The 17,422-nt window shown below is 48.1% G+C and overlaps 1 protein-coding gene across 3 annotated transcripts in view; it reads left to right on the forward strand.

The window, feature by feature from the left end:
• The window catches only part of RHPN1 (rhophilin Rho GTPase binding protein 1), a 38,275-nt gene that overhangs the window by 4,184 nt on the left and 16,669 nt on the right, over nt 1-17,422 (forward strand). For all 3 annotated transcript variants that reach the window (XM_081323052.1, XM_081323053.1, XM_081323054.1), the window contains exons 2-8: nt 3,086-3,201; nt 7,744-7,872; nt 12,226-12,301; nt 12,763-12,840; nt 13,180-13,304; nt 15,581-15,747; nt 16,850-17,037. In XM_081323052.1, the coding sequence (XP_081179178.1) occupies nt 3,086-3,201; nt 7,744-7,872; nt 12,226-12,301; nt 12,763-12,840; nt 13,180-13,304; nt 15,581-15,747; nt 16,850-17,037 (879 nt within the window). The remainder of the gene's footprint in view (nt 1-3,085; nt 3,202-7,743; nt 7,873-12,225; nt 12,302-12,762; nt 12,841-13,179; nt 13,305-15,580; nt 15,748-16,849; nt 17,038-17,422) is intronic.

Genomic DNA, 17,422 nt, shown 5'->3' on the forward strand with positions numbered 1-17,422 from the left:
ACCTATACCAGGGGTGTCAAACTCAATTTCATTGAGGGCCGCATCAGCATTGCGGTTGCCCTCAGGGGGCCGGGTGGGTGTGGCCAGCATGGCCGTGGCCTACTGGGTGGGCGTGGCTAGAGTGTGTATGGCCTACTGGGTGGGCGTGGCCAGCTCTACATCATTTGCATCAAGGTTGCCTATGGGGGCCTGGGCAGGACTGGGGACAGATCTGAGGGTCTCTGGCAGGAGGAGGGTCTCTGGGCCAGGGCCAAGGCAGTGGGGGCCGTTCCCTCACTGTTTCCAGGATGGCTTCGCGGGCCGCATGAAACCACTTCGCGGGCCGGATCTGGGCCCCGGGCCTTGTGTTTGACATGTCTGACCTATACTATACCTGTGCATTTGATTTTTCCTGCCTAAATGTAGAACCTGACTTTATGCACATTTTATGCGCATTTTATTGGGGAAATGTTTGGTTGAGTTACTTTCAAGTAAATCAGGTTGAATTTGAAAAGAATAGAGCTGGAAGGGGCCTTGGAGGTCTTCTAGTCCAGCCCCCTGCTCAAGCAGGAGGACCTATACCATCTCAGACAAGCGACTGTCCAGTCTCTTCTTTAAAAACCTCCAGTGATGGAGCACCCACAACATCTGGTGGCAAGCTGTTCCACTGGTTAATTGTCCTCACTGTCAGGAAGTTTCTCCTTAATTCCCAGTGGATTCTCTCCTTGATTAGTCTCCATCCATTGTTTCTCTTCTTGCCTTCTGGTGCTTTGGGAAAGAAATTGACCCCCTCTTCTTTGGGGCAGCCCCTCAAATATTGAAAGACTGCTATCATGTCCCCCCCTATTCCTTCTTTTCTCTAGACTGGCCATACCCAATTCTTGCAGCTGTTCTTCATCGTTATTTATATTATGTTAGAGATAATTATTAACGGAAATACTTCAACAGAAAAGTTTAATTTTGATTGGAAGAAGGGCTTTATTTTTAAGTGCCTTTCCCTCCTCCCCCCCCCCGACCTCCCTCAAATATGAATGCGTCGTCTAGAAATTAAGCTGGAAACCCAATACGTGGTTCTGTTTGCAAAGCTTCTCCGTAAGAGCAAGTTCAGATTGAAATTTTAAGGAAATTTATAAGAAAATATCCTGAGAGTTCAGAGGACCTTGAGTGTCGCTCCCAAATGTGAAATCAGTCTGGCAAAGTCAATTCATCCTAGCAAGATCACTGCATAAATAAATACTTTTTTTTTCCATCTGCCGTATGAAGAGCGATGCAATACTACCGTAATATATGTGTGAACCACTTAACACACTCTGGAAGCTTCCAGGTAAAATATTACCCGTGCTTTTAATTTAATTTGTGCTCAGAAGATCCAGCTGGTAAGATATGTAAATAAGTCCAATATTTCACCTTTTTTTTAAAAAAACAAACCCTCATTTATGCCTTTTAGATCAGACTTTTTCACGCTCTAAGGAGAACCCTCATTTTAACAGGGAGGTTATTATTGTTGTTGATATTGTTGTTATTATTATTATTAAAATTTTAATCGTCAATTCGATCCACAATCTGGGAATGGTAAAAACTTAACAGTTTTTACTTAAGAGCTGTTAAGGTAGCATCTGAGCATATAGGCAGTTTTGAATAGGGTGGATTATTTGTTGTTGTTGTTGTTGTTTTCAAAGTCAGGATATTCAGATTTAATCAGTTCAAAATATCCCATGTATCTAGGCAGCCCTTTGTGTACTGCAGACTTTTCCCCACTTTCCCACAATCTCAGGCACGTTGTGGGCCAGATCTCTTTCTGTTTGGATCCGAAAGTCCCACAGGATCGTGACCTGTTCATTTTCAAGAATTTTGGTCAATTTGATGTTCCCGGTCATTTTTCCTGCATTTGAAGCCAGGCCTCTGGCAGTTTCCAATGTAAATCATCATCATCATCATCATCACCACCACCATCATGGTAAAAGGAACTTTGGAGGTCATCTAGTCCAACCCCCTGCTCAGGCAGGAAAGCCTATATCATTTCACACAAATGGCTGTCCAATTTAAAAACTTCCAGTGTTGGAGCATTCACAGCTTCTGGAGGCAGGTTGTTCCACTGGTTAATTGTTCTCACTGTCAGGAAGTTTCTCCTTAGTTCTAGGTTGCTTCTCTCCTGGATTAGTTTCCATGCGTTGCTTCTTGTCCTGCTTTCAGGTGCTTTGGAGAATAGCTTGACTCCCTCTTCTTTGGGGCAGACCCTGAGATACTGGAACACAGCTATCATATCACCCCTCATCCTTCTCTTCATTAAACTAGACATACCCAATTCCAGCAACAGTTCCTTGTATGTTTTGGCCTTCAGCCCCCTAATCTTGTTTGTTGCTCTTCTCTGCACTCTTTCTAGAGTCTCAATAACAACATCTGTCAAGGTTCCGACTGACAAACCCAACCAAGCAAACACCTTTGAGACATTCCGATCTCTTAATCTAAAACTTTACTGAGTACATCATTTCGGCATGTGTGAAAGCAAAACCAGCTCTAGCAAACCGCCACCCAAACCTCCATAGTAAAAGAATAGAATTTCCCCTCCCATCCACGAACAGATCACATTGCCCAATAAGGTGCGATTATATTGTTATGAGAAGATGTCTCCGAGTCGGGTCAGGCACCTGGTGAATCGTCCTTGATTCTCACGGTCTGCCTTCTTTATCTTTGTAGCCTGCATTCCAATTCCCCATCCTCTCCCCCAAGTTTGTTGGCAAGCTAAGAAGCAATAGTTGCACCCAGCAGAGCGAGCTGTGGTTTTGGCAGCTTGATTATGACGTTGTAGATAATCGGTTTGTGAGATTTTTTTTTTTTTTGCTGCAGCCACTGATAAAGTGATCCACTGTTTCGGCTTTCTCGTCGTGTAAGTGAGCGTTGCTGTTGTTACTGATATTTTGAATTTTTGCTTTCGTGGAATTGGTCTGCAGGTCTGCTCGTTCTTGGGCAGCCAAAACGAAGCCTTCACTCTCTTTCTTCAGCACCCCTTATCTCAACCATGTTAGCTTTGTATCTATCTGTCCTTCAGGGACATTGTTATCCTTATTGTTGTTGTTGTTGTTGTTAATTTCTTTTTTTTTGGCAGGGTTCTGATTCCTTGGGCCAGACGCAACGCACCAAGCTGCAACACCGCCGTGCAAGAATCAACCAGCAGATCAACAAAGAGATGAGGATGCGAACCGGTGCAGAGAATCTGTTCAGGTCTGTGTGGGCTAAATTAGCATCATAAAGGCGATTGCGAATGATGTGATTCGCAACCATCAGACGAGTCACCAGAAGACGTAAACAGGGATTGTTTTGCTTGCGTGAAGAGTGAAAAACCCGAAAGCTGCAACTTTGGGGCAGGTGGTAGGCAAAGTTTTGATTAAAGGGCCAGCTGGGGACCCCCCCACACCCTTTTCTGTCTGATGCTCAGCATTTTGTGGCTGCTTGGTTTTCAGAATCTAAGAAAAGGGAGGAAAGAAAAACATTTGTAGATGCACAGCAATGTGCACAACTGCCTACATGTCTACCTCCTCCAAAGGAGGGAGATGTTGGTTTAAAACATTCAAAATGTCCATTTTGGAGAGATCTATGCACTAAAAAAAAAACCACCCCGTTTATATAAATGTCTTCATTGAAGGCTTTTTCAAGATTCGTCGCTATTGTGCTAAATTCTCAACCAGTGCAATTTCTGACGGTCAAATAGGAGACAGCCGTGTGCTGCACCTGCCAAAAAAGGCAACACAGTGCTAGGCTGCATTAACAGGGATAGGATCAAGGTCACTTGAAGTATTGGTATTGCTATATACTACCTTGGTAAGGCCACACTCGGAATACGGCATCCAGTTTTGGTCACCACGATGTAAAAAAGATGTTGAGACTCTGGAAAGAGTGCAGAGAAGAGCAACAAAGGTGATCAGGGGACTGGAGGCTGAAACATACAAGGAACGGTTGCTGGAATTGGGTATGTCTAGTTTAATGAAGAGAAGGACGAGGGGTGACATGATAGCAGTCTTCCAATATCTCAGGGGCTGCCCCAAAGAAGAGGTAGTCCAGCTATTCTCCAAAGCGCCTGAAGGCAGGAGAAGAAGCAATGGATGGAAACTAGTCAAGGAGAGAAGCAACCTAGAACTAAGGAGAAATTTCCTGACAGTTAGAACAATTAACCAGTGGAACAACCTGCCTCCAGAAGCGGTGAATGCTCCAACAGTGGAAGTTTTTAAGAAAAGACTGGACTGCCATTTGTCTGAAGTGGCATATTGCTTCCTGCCTGAGCAGGGGATTGGACTAGATGACCTTCAAGGTCCCTTCCAACTCTATTATTCTGCAAGGGTCTCCTGCCTGAACAGGGGGTTGGACTAGATGACCTCCAAGGTCCCTTCAAACTATTATTGCTGTTGTTGTTGTTGTTATTAAACAACTGCAGTGATTCATTTAACCACCAGGGCAAAAAAGGACATGAAACTGCCACTTCGCCGCCACCTTGCTTTGCAGCAGCAATTCTGATCTGAACTCCGGTGATAAGTCAAGAACTACCTGTCTTCCAGCATACTTGGAGAGAACCAAGTTTGGGATGGCACCCAAGGAGAACGCGAATTTTCTTTCTTGGACCTCCAGCCATAATTTTGTAACATGTCAACAGTGTTTTATCTCGGTCACAATCCACCCATCAGTCAGAATAGAGGTGGAAGGGACCTTGGAGGTCTTCTAGTCCAACCCCCTGCTCAGGCAGGAGACCCTATTCCAGTTCAGAACAAATGGCTGTCCAGCCTCTTCTTAAAAAGCCTCCACTGTTGGAGCACCCACAACTTCTGGTGGCAAGCTGTTCCACTGGTTAATTCTCCTCACTGCCACGAAGTTTCTCCTTAATTCCAGGTTGCTTCTCTCCTTGGTTGAGTTTCCATCTGTTGCTTCTTGTCTTGCCTTCTGGTGCTTTGGAGAAGAGGTTGAGCCCCTCCTCAAATGCGGGAATACTGCTATCCTGCCCCCCCCTCCTTCTTTTCTCTAGGCTGGCCATACCCAAATCCTGCAACCGTTGTTCACTTGTTTTTTTAGTCTCCCGGCTTTTAATCAATTTGGTTGCTCAGATTCCTTTGGCTCAGCCTGAACGGAAATGCTGAGCGTTAGCAATTCCACTTTCTAGGGTGCCTCCCCACCGGGCTGGGGCGCTCCTGTGTTGTGGCTTGTCAGTTTCCCAGCCCCACAGCTGTCCAAACAAGGTTGCCGAGATTGTATCAGGTGGGATGCGTCACTGGTGCTAGAGGAGGTTGTCTCATCCTTCGTTTCATGAGCCCTTAAAAGCTCCCAGGGGTAGAGATTGGGGGGGGGGGGGAATGCAAGTAGTTCATTGGTCTAGAACTGGAAAGAGCCAGCCTCTGCGGTTGTTAAAGTGGATCACGCAGTCTTTTAGCTTTCCCCCACACACACACACTTTCCTTATCAGAAGCCAGCTGGGAAAGTTGCCGATTGGGGAAATCACCTGATCCTGGGACGCTGCAACCGTGGCGGACACGATGCCAGTTGCCAAGCACCCAAATTTTGATCAGAGGACCGTGGGGAGTGCAAGGAGATTTTTTATAAGTCCTTGAGCTACAAAAAAAAGATTCCGTGACAAATTTTGCACGTGACAAAAAAGATGGTGATATTGGAAAAAGTGCAGAGAGAAGAAACGAAGATGATCCAAGACCTGGAGAATCTAACATACGAAGAACGGCTGCGGGACTTGGGTTTGGCTAGTCTAAAGGGGAGACATGCAGCGTTCCAGTATTTGAGGGGTTGCCCCAAAGGGGGTCAAACTATTCTCCAAAGCACCAGAAGGCAGGACAAGAAACAATGGTTGGAAAGTAGTCAAAGCAAGCTGGAATTAAGGAGAAACTTCCTGACAGTGAGGGACAATTAACCAGTGGAACTGCTTGCCACCAGAAGTTGTGGTTGCTCCATCACTGGAGGTTTTTAAGAAATAGTCTAGGGTTTCCTGCCTGAGCAAGGCTGGACTAGAAGACCTCCAAGGTCCCTTCCCGCTCTCTATATACAGTATGTAAATTTTTTTTTGATTGCTAACAAAGAATTAAATACGGCCATTTCAAACTCATTTGTTCTCATCAGTCAGCCACACCCTTCTGAGATTCGAACCTGGGATGATTACACATTAGGCAGTTGTTTTACCTCTAAGCCACGGGCTCTTTCTCGCTTTGTTAGCTGAGAGGCAAGGGAGATATGTGTTAAGTATTTGTTAAGTATTTTAAAATACCTTGCTAGGCCCCAAACACGGGACAAATCTTATTGCCTGTTTCAACCTAACCCAAGGCCATCTACAGGCAGTAGCCGCAGCAGTGGCAGCTCATATTTGTGTAATTTTTTTTTGATTGCTAACAAAGAATTAAAGGGAGACTGATATGGCCATTTCAAACTCATTTGTTCTCATCAGTCAGCCATACCCTTCTGAGATTCGAACCTGGGCTGATTACACATTAGGCAGTTATATATATATACTGTATACAGTGTGTATGTGTGATGTGTGTGTGTGTGTGTGTGTATATATATATATATATATATATATATATATATATATATATATATATATATATATATATATATATATATATATATATATATATATATATATATATATATATATATATATATATATGGATCTTCGGTCATTCGGGTTTCCTCCCGCATAGAACTAAAGGTGTAGGTGCAACGTTTCGACGGAATCCCATCCGTCATCATCAGGCTGGTGGCTTTAGCTTCCTTCTTCTGGGAGAAGCATGTGGCTGTTTATATATGTGTGTGTGTGTGTGTGTGTGTGTGTGTGTGTGTGTGTGTGTGTGTGTGTGAAATGTTAACTATTTAGATTACCTTGCTAGGCCCGAAACATGGGGCAAATCTTTATTTCCTGTTTTCAGCCTATCTTGAAGGCCATCGAACAGGCTGTAGTCACACCGGACAGTTCATAGAGGCTCAAAGAGGTAAATACACTGCCTAATGTGCAATCAGCCCAGGTTCGAATCTCAGAAGGGTATGTCTGACTGATGAAGACTAAAGAGTCAGAAATGCATCTCAGTCTCCCTTAATTCTTTGTTAGTAATTTACACACACACACACACACACACACACACACACATATATATATATATATATATACATATACACACACACACATACTGTTTTCACTGCTGTTGTAACTTTGGATGGTCACTAAACGAACCGTCGTACGTCGAGGGCTCCCTAAGTCACTCTCTCCAACTTAGATTGCATCGTAGGGTTCTTATTAAGAAAAACACAAGATCTCTCTAATGCAGCCAGGGAGTCGCCAGCTTGCGACCTCAATGGAGCCCCAATTTTCATTCATTAAGCAAGGGATTGCTCAAGCAAAGTTTTACCCCATTTTACGACCTTTCTGGCCTCAGTTGCTAAGTGAATTGCTGCCGTGGATAAGTTAGCCGCCCCGTTGCTAAATGAATCTGGCTTCCCTGTGGACATTGCCCGTCAGGAGATCGCAAAAGGGGATCACAAGAACCCCGGGACACTGCAAACCGTCATAAGTACGAGTCAGTTGCCCAGCATCTGAATTTTGATCACGTGATCACGGGGATGCTGCAAAGGTCGTGACTTTGAAAAAACATTTCCTATGTCACTTTTTTCACTGCTGTTGTGACTTTGAACGTCACTGAGCGAACCGTCGTAAGTCGAGGACTGGCTGTAGAGAAGTGGTGTAAGTCATTTCCCCCCCTCCCCTCTTTTCCTTTTTGGTCTCAGGGCCACCCGCAACCACAAAGTCAAGGAGACGGTCGCTTTGGAGCTCAGCTACGTCAACTCGAACCTGCAGCTGCTCAAGGAGGAACTGGAAGAACTGAACAGCTGCATGGAAGTCTACCAGAATGACAGGTTAGAGATGATTGGCAGCTGGAGGCGGTGCGGGTCTGGATGGGAAGGAACAGGCTCAGGCTGAACCCCTCCAAGACCGAGTGGCTGTGGATATCGGCATCTCGTACTGTCCAACAGGTTCCATCTCTTCTGATGGGGGGAGCTATTGCCCCCCTCAGAAAGGGCCCGCAACTTGGGTGTCCTCCTGGATTCACGGCTTAATTTGGAAGATCATCTAACTGCCGTGACCAGGGGGGCTTTTGCACAGGTTCACCTGGTACGCCAGTTGCGCCCCTTTTTGGACCGAGATGCCCTATGCACAGTCACCCATGCCCTTGTCACCTCTCGCCTGGATTACTGCAATGCTCTCTACATGGGGCTGCCCTTGAAGTGCGCCCGGAGGCTTCAACTGGTGCAAAATGCAGCCGCGCGGGTGCTTATGGGAGTATCTCGATACTCCCATGTTATACCACTCCTGCGCGAGCTGCATTGGCTTCCAGTTGCCTCCGGGTGCGATTCAAGGTGCTGGTAATAACCTTTAAAGCCCTGCATGGCTTAGGCCCGGGGTACTTGCGAGACCACCTGCTGCCAATGTCAACCTCCCATTGCCCGGTCCGCTCCCACAGAATCGGCCTCCTCAGGGTGCCGTCGGCCAGGCAATGCCGGCACCGACCCTCTGGAACGAACTGCCCCCGGAGCTGCGGATGGCCCCTGACCTTCGGTCCTTCCGCCGTGACCTAAAGACCTGGTTATTCCAACAAGCGGGCCTGGACTGATCATAGTTTTTAAATTTGGTTTTTTATTGGTTTAAACTGTTCTTATTTCTCATATTGTTTAATCCTCTTTTAATTTATTGTATTTATGTCTTTTAACTTTTAATTGTTGTGAGCCGCCCTGACTCCTCAGGGAGAAGGGCGGCATATAAATTTAATAAACCTAAACCTAAACCTAGCTGTCTGTTTGGGGAGGGAAAAGTTCCGGAAGTGGACCGTTAGGGAAAAGGGAAATGAAGTTGCCCTCTGCTACGTCAAAAAATCCGGTCGGAGCATGCACAGTCTTATTGCGTGAGATAAGCCAGGAGTAAACCCAGTAAACAGTGGCCAATATTCAATGATGGTTTATCTTACGCTAGCTATAGTATCATACACCAGGAACAATATGTATACACGTGCTAATACAGCAGGATCCAACAAACCACAGTTACAGCAGGAAACGGACGAGAGAGAGAACACATCAGCAGAGCCTTCTGTTTATACAAAGGCTCTTAAAGAGACACAGACCCTGCTGAATCAGTCTCATCATTACATTACATCAGGGGTCCTCAAACCTGGCCCTTTGATGACTGCCTGGCTGAGGAATTCTGGAAGTTGACGTCCACAAGTCATCAAAGGGCCACATTTGAAGACCCCTGCATTACATCTTACATCCCACACTAGATAACCTGGTTAGCTGCCAGATCAATACCTTGACCAATTCCCACCTCCTCTTTCTTCTCCTTTTAACTGGAGACCTCTGGAATGGAATCTTAGACCTTCTACAGGTGGTCCCCGACTTACAGCCATAACGGGAGCCGGTCATAAATGAAGGTCATTTGTGTGACTAACCTGATCTTATCTTGCAAGCTCTTTTTGTGGCTGTGGTTAATGAACACCAGGGTCATTAAGCAAACCAATGGGACACTTTTGTTGCTGAAGACGGAAAATGCCAGTTTTTTTGGCCAGGGTGTCTTAAAACAAGGTCATGTGAATGCAGGACACTGCAAACAGGCCATCAATGTCGGCCAGTTGCCGTGCGCCCAACATGAAGGAAGGGATTCAGCCATTGAAACTGGTTGAAGTATCCTCAGGGAGATCCATTGTAGCTTCAAACCGTTGCTAAGCAACCGGCGCTAAGTTGAGGACTACCTTTACAAGCCATTCAGTACATTACAGCTAGTCCTCGAATTACGATCGTTTGTTTAGTGACCATCTGAAGTTAACAACGGCACTGAAAAAAGTGACCTTGGGGGCGTTTTTCACACTTACGACCGTGGCAGTCTTCCCACAGTCACGCGATCAAAATTCGGCCAGTTTCCAACTGACTCGCACTTACGACCGCTGCCGTGTCCCAGGGTCACGTAATCCCCTTTGGCGACCTTCTGACCAGCAAAGTCAATGCGGGAAAACCGGATTCACTATACAACTGTGGGACTAACTTTACAATGGCAGCGATCCACTTAACAACTGCGGGGAAAAAGGTCGTAAAACGGGGCAAAACGCACTTAGCAATTCTGACCAGCAAAGTCAACGGGGAAGTCAGATTCACTGAACAACCAGGTTAGTAACTTAACACCTGCAGTGACTCGTAAATTGGGACAAGACTCCCTTAGCCAGACTGCAGCCGTATATGACCCAGCTGCCAGGCCTCTGGATTTTGATCACGTGGCCTTGGAGATGCTGTAGCGGTCGTGAGGAACAGTCATAAGTCAATTGCGGTCATAAGTCAAGGATTACCTGTTCCTTCCTTCCTTCCCATGCAATCAATAGGATAGGATGGGATGGGATGGGATGGGATATGGAATGGAAATAGAAATAGAAGTAGGAGTAGGAACAGGAACAGAACAGAACAGAACAGAACAGAACAGAACAGAACAGAACAGAATAGAATAGAATAGAATAGAATAGAATAGAATATGGATTGGAAATAAGAATAGGATAGGATAGGATAGAAAATATGGAATTGAATAGGAATGGAATAGAACAGACCAGAAAAGAACAAAATTTAGAATTAGAATTAGAATTAGAATTAGAATTAGAGTAGAGTAGAGTAGAATAGAATAGAATAATTAATAGAATAGAATAGAATAGAATAGAATAGAATAGAATAGAATAGAATAGAATAGAATAGAATAGAATAGAATAGAATAGAATAGAATAGAATAGAATAGAATAGAATAGAATTGAATAGAATAGAATAGAATAGAACAGAATAGAATAGAATAGAATATGGAATGGAAATAATAGGATAGGATAGGATAGAAAATATGGAATGGAATAGACTGGAATGGAAAATAGAATAGAATAGAATAGAATAGAATAGAATAGAATAGAATAGAATAGAATAGAATAGAATAGAATAGAATAGAATAGAATAGAATAGAATAGAGCTGGAAGGGACCTTAGAGGTCTTCTAGTCCAGCCCCTATACCAGGGGTAGGCAACCTCGGCTCTTTTATGACTCATGGACTTCAACTCCCAGAATTCCTGAGTCAGCATAGCTGACTCAGGAATTCTGGGAGTTGAAGTCCATGAGTCATAAAAGAGCCGAGGTTGCCTATACCATCTCAGGCAGGTGATTGTCCACAAACAGCTTTGTGTTCTCTTGGAAAAAACCTGCTTCCTTGAAGGGGAAGAGAGGGCTGGAATTGTCCCCAAAGACCACCTGACCTTCAAACAGCCCTGGCCCATTTCCCAGGTTGACTCATGCAGTGACGAAGTCCGGCATAGGTCAGAACCTGTTGTGGGACAAACAAATGAGAACATTGACCGGATCAGCTGAGTCGCCCTTAATTAGCTGCAATCTGAATGCTGACTTTGGGAGACGGGAATGCACGGCAGGTAGTCCTCGTTTTACTGCGTTTGCTTAGTGACCGTCCGAAGTTACGACGGCCCTGGGAAAAAAGGGACAGGACCATTTTCTTTCACCCTTACGACCATCGTGGCACCCCAAGGATCACGTGATCGGAATTCGGCTGCTTGGCCACTGACTCTTATGTATGACGGTCGCAGTGTCCCGTGGGGGGGGGTCATGCGATCCCCTTTGGCAACCTTCTGTCGGGCCAAATCAGAAGGCTTTGCGACCAGAATTGAGTCCAAGAAAGAAGACCGTTGTCCATTGAGCTTTGCCCCATTTTACGACCTTTCTCACCTCGGTTGTTAAGTGAATCACTGCAGTGGCTATGTGAGTAGCGCAGTTGTAAAGTGAGTCTGGCTTCCCCAGTGACTCGGCTTGTTTTGGAGGCCGTTGAAAGAGGGGATCGCGTGACCCTGGGGACGCTGTGACCGTCGTAAACATGAGTCGGTTGCCAAGTGGCTGAGGTTTGATCACCGTGACTCTAGGAATGTTGTGACAGTCGTGTGAAAAATGTTTGTAAGCCACTTTTTTTAGTACTGTTAAAATTTCGGTCGCTAAATGGACTGTTTTAAGTTGAGGACCACCTGTAATTGGACCGTCTCTCTCTCTCTCTCTTTCTCTCTCTCTCTCTCTCTCTCTCTCTCTCCCTCTCTCTCTCTCTCTCTCTCTCTCTCCCTCTCTCTCCCTCTCTCTCTCTCTCTCTCTCTCTCTCTCTCTCTCTCTCTCTCTCTCTCTCTCTCTATCTATCTCTCTCTCTCCCAGTGACTCAGTTAGCGTCCCAATGATCCCACTGGGGTTGAAGGAGACCAAGGAACTGGACTGGGCATCTCCTCTGAAGGTAAACTTCCAATTTCCTAAAACTTGAGATTGATAGAATTGAGGGAAGCGGTTTTACAGGTAGGCCCTGACTTACAGCAGCTCGTTTAGTGACCGTTCCAAGTTATGACGGCACTGGGGAAAAAGCGAATTGAGGAGCCGTTTTTCACACATACGGCCGTCGCGGCATCGCCGTGGTCCCGTGAACAAAATTCAGATGTTTTGCCACTGGCTCACACTTACGACGGTCGCAGCATCCCGGGGGCGACCCTGCCAGCCGGACTCGGAGAAACCAAAAGAAAAAGCTAGTAACACGGTTGTTAAGTAAGTCTGGCTTAACGACAGAGACGCCATTGTGGTCGTAAGCCGAGGACTGCCTGTCCTTTGAAGGGGGCTTGGTTTCGGAGGACTTTAGGTGAGCTTGAAGATGGGAATTTCAGGCAAAAGGCAGACTAAAGTGTGTGATTTCCTCCACAACTCCAGGCTGTGATTAAAGACCACTACAAGGAAGAGGAAGACTCCTACAAGGACGAGCTGAAAGCCCTTGTGGATTTACGCCAGGTAGGTGTGACCTTTGAGGAAGAGGAGTTTGGGTCTGGTCTGTGTGTACAGGTAAGTCCTCGACTTAACAGCAGTTCGTTTAGCGACCATCCAAAGTTACGACGGCGCTGAAGGCCCCTTTTTGCAGCCTTTTGACTGAGCAGGGTCAGCGATTCCCTTCACGAGAAAAGTCTTTAAAAGGGGGCAAAAGTCACTTAACGACATCAATTTATGATTCTGTCGTTCTGCAAGGGTCTCCTGGCTCAGCGGGGGGTTGGACTAGAGGACCCTTCCAGGGCCCCTTTCCAACGCTGCGTGGTTCATGGCTCTTTGCTTTCTCCCGTCTTGTGTCCCCAACAGGCCGTGCGGGCACCCAGCCGGAACAAGGCAGGACTTGAACTGCTGATGGAATATTACAGCCAGCTCCACTTCCTCGAGAACCGCTTCTTCGCGCCCAATAACAACCTGGGACTTTTCTTCCATTGGTCAGTGGGCCTTTTCAAGGTGGGGTAGGGAGTCAGCAGAAGAGGATGGTTGTAGCTCGGGGTTGAACTGGGGGGGGGTCCTTGGTGCTCTCTGAGCTGTGTGGTTTTCTTGCAGACGTTTCATGACCCAACTAGGGAACATCATCAGGGCTAGAAGGGAGTGGGGTTTGTGAAGAGGAGGAGGAGGGGAGGAGGAAGAGGAAGGTGGGGTCCTTGGTGCTCTCTGAGCTTGGTGGTTTTCTTGCAGACTTTTCATGACCCAACTAGGGAACATCCTCAGTGCTAGAAGGGAGTGGGGCTTATGGAGTGGAGAGGAGGAGGACGATGACAACGATGACTGTGGGATCCTCAGTGCTGTCTGAGCTGGGTGGTTTTCTTGCAGACATTTTATGACCCAACTAGGGAACATCATCAGGGCTAGAAGGGAGTAGGTTTTGTGGAATGGAGGAGGAGGGGGAGGAGAAAGAGGAGAACTGTGGGGTCCTTGCTGCTCTCTGAGCTTCCTGGTTTTCTTGCAGATGTTTCATGACCCGACTAGGGAACATCATCAGTGCTAAAAAGAGGAGTTTACACCTTCCAGCAATGATAGTATTACGTAGTTGGGTCATGAAACATCTGCAAGGAAACCCACCAAACTCAGAGAGCACCAAGGACCAGTCCTTTCCTCCTCCTCCTCCTCCTCCTCCTCCTCCTCCTCCTCCTCCCTTTCTCCTCCTCCTCCTCCTAAACCCCCCTCCCTTCTAGCACTGATGACGTTGCCTAGTTGGGTCATGAAACGTCAGCAAGAAAAACACCCAGCTCAGAGGCAACCAAGGACCCCATAGTTCTCCTCCTCCTCCTCCTCCTCCTCTCCGCAAACCCCTCTCCCTTCTAGCACTGAAGTTACCTAGTTGGGTCATGAAACGTCTGCAAGGAAACAACCAAGCTCAGAGAGGACCAAGGACCCCACAGTCCTCCTCCTCCTCCTCCTCCTCCTCCTCCTCCTCCCCCCCCCACAAACCCCTCTCCCTTCTAGAACTGATGATGTTACTTAGTTGGGTAATGAAATGTCTGCAAGAAAAGAACCAAGTTTGGAGAGCACCAAGCATCCCATAGTCGTCGTCGTCGTCGTCGTCCTCCTCCTCCTCCTCCTCCTCCTCCCTCTCTCCTTCTCAACTATGCAAACCCCATTTCCTTCTAGCACTGATGATGTTACCTAGTTTAGGTAAGGAAACGTCAGCAAGAAAACCACCCAGCTCAGAGAGTACCAAGGACCCCATAGTCGTCGTCCTCCTCCTCCTCCTCCTCCTCCTCCTCCTGCAAACTGCATTCCCTTCTAGCACTGATCATGTTATCTAGTTGGGTCATGAAAGGTCTGCAAGAAAACCATCAAGCTCAGAGAGCATCCAGGACCCCACAGTCTTCCTCCTCCTCCTCCTCCTCCTCCTCGTTCTGCAAACTGCACTCTCTTCTAGCACTGATCATGTTATCTAGTTGGGTCATGAAAGGTCTGCAAGAAAACCATCAAGCTCAGAGAGCATCCAGGACCCCACAGTCTTCTTCCTCCTCCTCCTCCTCTTCCTCCTCCTCCTCCTCCTCCCTTTCTCCTCCTCCTCCTCCTAAACCCCCCTCCCTTCTAGCACTGATGACGTTACCTAGTTGGGTCATGAAACATCTGCAAGGAAACCCACCAAACTCAGAGAGCACCAAGGACCCCACTGGCTTCTCCTCCCACAGCCAACTCCCTTCTAGCACTGATGATGTTGCCTAGTTGGGTCATGAAATGTCAGCAAGAAAAACACCCAGGTCAGAGGCAACCAAGGACCCCATAGTTCTCCTCCTCCTCCTCCTCCTCCTCCTCCTCCTCCTCCTCCTCCTCCTCCTCCTCCTCCTCTCCGCAAACCCCTCTCCCTTCTAGCACTGAAGTTACCTAGTTGGGTCATGAAACGTCTGCAAGGAAACAACCAAGCTCAGAGAGGACCAAGGACCCCACAGTCGTCGTCGTCATCCTCCTCCTCCTCCTCCTCCTCCTCCTCTTCCCTGCAAACCCAACTCCCTTTAGCACTGATGATGTTCCCTAGCTGGGTCACAAAACGTCTGCAAGGAAACCACCCAGCTCAGTGAGCACCTGTGACCCGCCCAGTTCAAACCCCCAACTACAAATATTCTCTTTTATTAGACCCTTTCCCTAAACGGCGATCTAGCGAGAAGCCGATCAGACCCTCTGGAGCCCAGGAGCCCCCTTGTCGTCTCCCCAGCGCCGTGTGGTCTTACCGCTCTGCTCTAACCCTTTCCAGGTACGATTCGCTGACCGGGGTGCCTTCCCACCAGCGGGCCCTGGCTTTCGAGAAAGGAAGCGTGCTTTTCAACATCGGCGCTCTGCACACTCAGATTGCAGCCCGCCAGGATCGCAGCACTCTGCAGGGGGTGGACCGCGCCATCGAAGCCTTCCAGAAGGCCTCTGGTACGGCGCCTTTCTCGCATTTCTATTTGGGGGAGGGGGGATTAGTGGTGTGATTCCTGGCCAGCCAGCGGACGCGGTAGCTGAGTCTGAGGACTCAGAGGAGGAGGAGGAGGAGGGGCCTGGAGTGACATCAGAGTCAGAGGAAGGCTCTGAGGAGCTCCAAGACTTACAGTCGGACGAGGAGCCCGGCCCCTCTACTTGCGCTCAGGCTGAGACACGGCTGTGCTGGGAGCCTGAGTTGGACAGGGATGAAGCACAGCTGGGAAATATCCAGGATGCACGAAAGCACCGGCAAGAGAAGCGAGCAGGACAGAGGGATGCAATGGGGTGGCTCCAAAGGCAAAGGAGAAGGCATTGGGAAGCCACGCCTGGGCTGAATAGTAAAAGGGAAGGTGTGGGAGATGCTGTTTGCCGAAGGCAGCCGTTCGTGTTGAGGATGGAGTTTCTGCGGACTGGGTTTGTTCTCCTTGGACATTGACTCAGGTCTGTGAGAATGCAAGGGGTTGGTTTTTCTTGCGGTTCCTACCTGTTTCTTGGAAGAGGGGCTTCTCCTTCTGAGCAAGATAGCAACTTGATAGCAATCCTTTGCACGGCTACTCTACACTAAATCCTATTGAGTGCAATAGTATTGACTGTTGCTTCGATAGGGCTAGAGTTGGGGCCATTCCAGGCAGTCCTTGACTTACGACCGTTCATCCAGTGACCGTTCAAAGTTACAACAGCTCTGAAAAATGCAACTCACGACCGTTGTTTTTTTCCCCCGCACTTAACGACCATTGCCGCAGCCCCATTCAGACACTTGGCGACGGGCTCGTGTTTACGACGGTTGCAGCGTCCCGGGGGTGGGGTGTGGAGGGGGTCACGTGACCCCCCCCCTTTTGCGACCTTCGGTGGGGAAGCCACTCAACCAACCAGGTTACAAACTGAAGCGCCAAAGCGGTCTCCCTTAACAACTGCGGCCAGAAAAGCCCTAAAGATGGGGCAAAATTCACTTAAAGAACTGCCTCGCTTAAGCGAAGGAAATGTGGGGCTCCAGTGGCGGGTGTAAGTCGAGGACTTCCCTGTGCTTGATCTCGGGCCTACCCCTTTGCTCCCTTTGCAGGCGCCTTCAACTACCTGAAGGAGAACTTCTCCAACGCCCCCAGCCTCGACATGAGCAGCCCCTCCCTCAACATGCTGGTCTGGCTGATGGTCGCCCAGGTGCAGGAGTGCGTCTTCGAGAAGGTCCTACTGCTCGGAGCCCAGAGGGACTTCCTCACCTGCCTGCAGTTGGCCCAGGAGGCATCCCGGGTAGGGCATCCGGGCGCCAGGGGGTGCCGGGTGGGGCGGAGATGTCGGGGTCCCGCCAGAGGGGACCCTGCGGAGGGAGGGTGGAGGTCCGCTGTCCGAGCCGGTGGGCAGGTTTGTGAACGTTTCCTTGAACGGGCTAGGAAAGCTCTTCAGCGGAGGTCAGGGTTGGTCTTCTCCTGCTGATCAGGGCTTCGAGTGTGGTGGGTAAGTCTGGGGATGGGGAGGTCATGTCAGGTGAGGGTCAGGTGATGGGTCAGGTCAGGTGAGGGTCTAGTGATGGGTCAGGTGTGGGTCACAGGTGAAGGTCTAGTGGTGGGTCAGGTGTGGGTCACAGGTGAAGGTCTAGTGGTGGGTCAGGTGAGGGTCACGTCAGGTGAGGGTCTAG

This window comes from Vipera berus (assembly GCF_964194415.1).
Source record: "Vipera berus genome assembly, chromosome: 3".
Lineage (NCBI taxonomy): Eukaryota > Metazoa > Chordata > Lepidosauria > Squamata > Viperidae > Vipera > Vipera berus.